At 34.9% G+C, this 5,900-nt stretch overlaps 1 protein-coding gene across 1 annotated transcript; it reads right to left on the bottom strand.

Annotated features, from left to right (window-relative positions):
- Nucleotides 1-274: 274 nt before the first annotated feature.
- LOC130728143 (LOB domain-containing protein 30-like) lies at nucleotides 275-5,450 on the bottom strand. Its single transcript, XM_057579500.1, has 2 exons — nucleotides 4,666-5,450; nucleotides 275-1,934 (listed from the first exon to the last, which is right to left on the bottom strand). The coding sequence occupies exons 1-2, from the start codon at nucleotides 5,014-5,016 to the stop codon at nucleotides 1,542-1,544; spliced, it is 744 nt and encodes a 247-aa protein (XP_057435483.1). The 5' UTR covers nucleotides 5,017-5,450; the 3' UTR covers nucleotides 275-1,541.
- Nucleotides 5,451-5,900: the final 450 nt, after the last annotated feature.

Raw genomic sequence — 5,900 nt, 5'->3', positions numbered from 1 at the left:
CAACAAACAACTCCCCAAAATACTTCGCTTAATAAGTGGTCTGTAACTAAAACTATGTGCCATTTTACGATTCGAACCTTCGCCGTCAAAATCGCCAAACAATAACTTCCAATTGAAAACTATCCAACCTGCTCTAGCCATGGTAGCCAAATAAAGAGGCAGGAATGTTTACTAATTTAAGGTTCATAACAATATATAAAATTACTCTTTACCGTAATTTAATTTAATCATGTAAAGGAATATAAATACATTAATATAATACTATTATTGATGTTAGCAAATAATAAAAAATTAATAAAAATTTACAAACTATATACCAGTTAGAACATTTTAAACTTATATTTAATCCATAATCATATATCATGATGTTGGAGTACTAATCAAGCGTATCATCGATCTCACGTATCTTATATCTCTCTCTAAGTCCCATATATTTCACTCTTTCATCGAATCAAAGACCCGACCCCCCTCTCTTTCTCATCCCAAGGTACCATTTCATTTATGACTCGTCTTTGACTCCTGATTATCTCCCTCTCCCTCTAACTCTCTCGTTGTTGTTGTTGCAAATGCATGCCTCGGTGGGGAAGCACCGGCTCAGCCAAAGCTCGGCGCAGAGGTCGTGCGACCAACATTACGAGATTTTTGTTGAATCTTACCTTTCTTAGCAACTAAACCAAAATCAATCCCCTTGCTCTAGCTACACACAACCAACCTATTAGCAAATTTGTTTCCAAACAAGTCTGGACATGCTAGATCTTTCTTTTTTTTGATATATTGGCGGGGATAAAACCAAAAAAAAAACAAACTACACAGACCTAGGAAAGCAACCCCAACAATATCATCCCTAAGGATAGGACCCGACGTAGTGGGAATACAAGAAAAATCAAACGCCATTTCTACAACCCCATGCCCCAATCTAGCTAGGCAATCAACACTCCTATTAGCTTCCCTATTGATAACATGAAAAGAAACAACCCAACCATCACTCGCCAACCCCACAATCTCCTTTACCAAATCCTCACAAGGATGACCCCCTGGACACTTGATAGTGATCAGATCATAGGCTATCTTCGAGTCCATCTCTACCTGAATTGTGTCCAGAGACAACCCTTTAGCCAACCTAAGGCTTTTAAGCACACCCCACAACTCAGCTCTAACCGAGGAGCAACTCCCCAAATTGGCATAAAAGCCTTTCATGCTAAATCTTTCAAATATAGGATATAAAGATTGCAAATATGAAACTAAACAACTTACAAACATAGCAAACAATTTCAGGGCTTTATACTATCAATATGCATGAAAGTGAATGTGAAAGAGATTCAAAATATGACTAAGCTCTAATAATGCATGTCATAGTAAATAAACCAACACAGGAAGGGGACGACAACGATATAATCACAATTGTCTTAATAATTGCTTTCTCAAGTATTAAAAGGTATTTGAAAATCTAAGATCTCATGCTAGTTTCCCATGATCAACCAATGGGGGAAAAAAAGAAACAGTTTAATTAGTTGATTGAAGTCAAAAGATTTGTTTTATAATCATTTAGAAAATTTTGATAGAGATGAGGAGGCATTGGAGGATGGCCCATGAGGCCCATAAGGCCCAGGTGCAGCAGGCCCATGTCTATGAGCATACTCACGTGCCACAGCATGAAAAGCACCACTAGTGGTTGGTGATGGGCCTGTAGCCAAGTATTGGCGTGGGTCCATGGCTCTTTGTTGCACAGCCCATGAAGGGAGTGGGTCAAAAAGTGCAGATAAGTCATAGTTGGCGGCTGGCATGGCCACTGTGGTGGTGGATGGAAGGTCTGAGATTGAAAAAGCTGGTGGTGCCACCGCCGCTTGTGGTGGAGGAGGGGGTGGAGGCATCTGCAACTCAGTTGTTGGGATGTGGGCTTGCAAGAAGGTGATTTCTGCCTGTAAAGCGATCACCTGTGAGACAAAAAGTTAATGTCAAGAACAGGGAAAATATACGTTAGTAATACAAAGAAGCCAGAAAATGTAGGTTGATTTTTGTGAGAATAATTTTAAATAAAAATATTTGAATTAAGTAATGCGCTCTATCTTAATTTTGATACTCCACATCAGAATACACACTGATAAAAAAATCTAATAATGTCACATTTATAATAATAAAAAATCTGATAAAGCTGCAGTTTGAAACTTAGGAACCTGAGATGATATAAAATAGGTTTTTTGTATGAAAAAGGTCACTTGGGAAAAAAGAATTAAGATGAATATTAAACTTGAAGGGAAAATATGCTTCTTTGAAAGATCAGCAATCTTCAGGAAATAATTGAAGACTAGCATTTGTTTATTAATTAATTTGATTTTGACAGTGACTTATCTACATCAAAACATAGGGATTAGCTAATTATAGTGACCTATAATTTCTAAAATACAGATAGAGTACACATTCATGTTAGCCAGAGTCAATTCAAGTTATTTAATGGGCCAGTATAAAATTTCACTCAATAATAAAGAAAAATGCATTAAAAAAGAGACTATTAAAAAATGTGTTATACTACTGTTTTTTTCATGTTTGTTCTTAATACTTGTGTGTAAATAGTCTTCTAAAATATTTTATTTTCCTGTTGTTTTTTATTAATTGGTCAGTCAAGAACTTGTAAATACTTTTGAACAATATAGGTGGATGTAGCTTTTAGTTCTTTTGTGGGCTAGTTAAACTATTTTATTCCTAGAAGGAGGGTAAATCCAATTAACCATGCATGCACATAACCAATATTTTTTTTTCATCTTCGATAAATTTTCTCACTATCCCTGCTAATAAGCAATGTACAGAACTACACACAATATGCTAAATTTCGTAAGTAATCAATTCGGGAAAAACCCTAGCTAACAATAGAAAAATACTCTAGAATTGACTAAAAGCTATCTTACACAACACCAACATAGTCATGTCACAAGGGGTTAAATCTCACTTGTGGAGCCTACCAAATGAGATTCACTCCACATTTAAATGTCAGGTACAATTTAAGCCATATCCGAGGATGGTTATATAACTTTATTTCAAAGACATCTAAAAATTAAAAATAGAAACTAAAAACATCTTTTAACTGTTTTAATTTTATAGTTTTAAAAACTGAAAATGAGAATTGTTTTCAAAAACAGTTTTTAAAAACAGGTCATACCAAACATGTTTTTAGTTTATAAAAACTGAAAACTGTTTTGAAAACAGGAAACAAACTAGCTCTTAAGAAACTTGAGCTCTTTCCACTCCACTCAAACCAAACACATTATTAATTGCAAGAACATATGGATTTTAATTTTCCCTCTCATAGCCTTTTAATTGAAACTCTGAAACTAACCGACCATTTCCCTAGAACCAGCAAGAACAAAGGAGTAAAAGGCCCATTCCACAGACCAGCCATTCATGTAACAGCCGACCACATCATTTGTTAATCAATTAAAACATTTATGGACTTCACTAAAATGCATAGAAGCTGTCTCCCCCTATTTCCATGGTTTGGCCTTACCTTTATTTTCTTCTCTTTCCCCAAACCTCACTTTTGTTCCTCTTACATAAAACTAAAGCACTACTATAATCAATGTAGCCAAATCAAAGAAAGGCTCTTGTTGAAGAAACATTGGGTATATATAAAAAGGAAAATGTTTGGTATATATTCACATAGTGCAGACAGTTAACAGATGTTCTAAGGGAAAAAGAAAGAAAATAGATAGAAGCAATTAATGTAGTATTTGATGAATATGATAAGAAAAAAGAGATACATAAGAAAGGAAATGTTTACAAATTAAGTATTATACACTGTTTATATGTTGAGTATCATTACTATATAAAAATCTTCATAATTATCGACAAAGATATGACAAGAAACATTTATGTATAGATAATGGTTACGTCGCATATATCCTCATATCTTCATATAGAAGCTTTAGCTATAAATCAACTTCTTTAATAATAATGCGGATGAGTTTCAAAACCATGCATCCATATGTGATGTGTGAACATCAGAAATTGGGGAATAAATTCAACTTTCACTTATTGGCTAAAAAACAAAGCAAATAAATAGGTGCATTACATGGGTCATGTACTCATATGCGGTTCCGGGAAAATATTTATATCTAAAATAAATAGCAAAACAAAAAACAAAATCACCACTTTCTGAAATTCCTTGTTGAGATGATCATTCTAGAGTCCAGAAGAATAAAAAGGAAGCGGAGGTCTTAAAAGATAACTTTTTCCTATGATTCATGACTTGGTTGCTTACTATATGCACTTAAGCCGGTTTGGAAATCTCTAGCTTCTGAATTTCAGAATTAATTATAAGAAACCAAAAGTTAATTCGAAGATCTACATAGGTAGCAAATTACGCTTTATGAAGGAAAGAAAAAACTAAAGATCATGACAAGAGCCAGAGAAGTAAACAAATAATGAATGTCATGGATTTACCAAACACATGTATGAAGAATATGAGACCTTACAGTCAAAATCAACTTTGGGGAAAATTTATGAATTTCAAAATTAATTCTGAGAAAAGATTGAAGCTAATCCAAACATGCACGGTATAATTCTAACAAGGATTTCAAATCAAAATCAACAATTAATCAATCAATCAAGTACCAAGAATTTCAAATCAAAATCAAAATCAACAATTAATCAATCAATCAATCAATCAAGTACCTGTTGCTGAAGGGCAAAGATGTGACCAACACAGCCATACACAGGATCTCTAAGCCTTGCTTGTGCTTCAAAGCAAATGGTGATCACAGCATCAAGCCTCCTGTTGGGTGGAATGTTGAGAAGGAGCTTAGACACGTTGCTCGCCCCGAAAATCCTGTGCACGGCCGCGAAGTGGGCCGATCCTTGCTCCGAGTCAAAGTACGGAGCAAAAATGCACCCAGCCACGCACTTCCTCCTCAAAAACTTGCACGCGCCGCAAGGGCTACTGCTGCTGCCACCACCGCCGCATCCACTACCACTTGCGTTGCCGCCGCTACCGCTACCGCCGCTGCTGCAAGAATTTAGACTCATGATCTCTAATGGGTAAGAAGTATGACTTTTTCGTTTAAATGAATATATATGTAAGGGGAAAGTATTTTGATGTAATAATTAGGTTAAAAAGGAAAAAAAATCCTAGGGTTTTAATTGGTGATAGAAATGGGCTTTGAATTTGAAGGAAAGAGGAAAGGAGGAATTAAATGAGAGGAGGAGGAGAAGAAGGAATGGTGGTGCTTGAGGAATTTAGGATATGTTTGGTGGGGGAAGTGATTTTAATGAAGATTTAATGAGGAAAGAAAGAAGGCTTTAAAGCCACGCGAGGGAGCAAAGGCTTAAGTAACCTCCACACTTAGCTGCTTGCTTGCGTGAAGAAAAACATGAGGTATGAGCTTAGATTTTGCTATTTGTCCTCATTTCTTTCGTGAATTTATTCAGTATAACGCATGATGCTCAGACACACCCACACACTAGTCTCCCCCTTTGTATCATGTGAGTGCAAGGTGGTATATATATGTGTGTATTGGAAAAGAAGCTTTGAATTTGGAGCAGATAGAGATGATGTATATCTTAAAAGAGGTTTTTGTTGCACACCAAAAATCAATAATATATATATATAGTATAGAAAGATATCAACTTACATATGTATATGTATTAGACTAGTAATCTTAAATTATTAATAACTTTTAGATAAAATATGTTTTTTCAATACAACCATGGAATTAAAATTATTGAGCAATTTGATTATTTATGTGAAATAACCGATTATATCAAAAGCTTAAGTTATTGGGTAAGAGTTATATGAATGATTTTAATTATATTGTTATTATTTTTTAAATTCTAACATATCCCCTCACGTAAGACCCCGTTTAAACTCGAACAATAAATTGCTTGATTATTGAGGCTCTAATATCATGTTA

Source organism: Lotus japonicus, chromosome 1 (assembly GCF_012489685.1).
Source record: "Lotus japonicus ecotype B-129 chromosome 1, LjGifu_v1.2".
NCBI classification, from domain to species: Eukaryota; Viridiplantae; Streptophyta; class Magnoliopsida; order Fabales; family Fabaceae; genus Lotus; species Lotus japonicus.
The sequence above is the reverse complement of the archived record's forward strand: the minus strand, read 5'-3'. Positions and strand labels throughout refer to the sequence as shown.

Bases quoted from the DNA above. Each gene is read 5' to 3' on its own strand.
- LOC130728143 (XM_057579500.1), bottom strand. From the start codon at position 5,016: ATGAGTCTAAATTCTTGCAGCAGCGGCGGTAGCGGTAGCGGCGGCAAC. The intron at 1,935-4,665 runs GTACTTGATTGA...TTTGTCTCACAG, and splicing joins TCTTTGCCCTTCAGCAACAG to GTGATCGCTTTACAGGCAGA.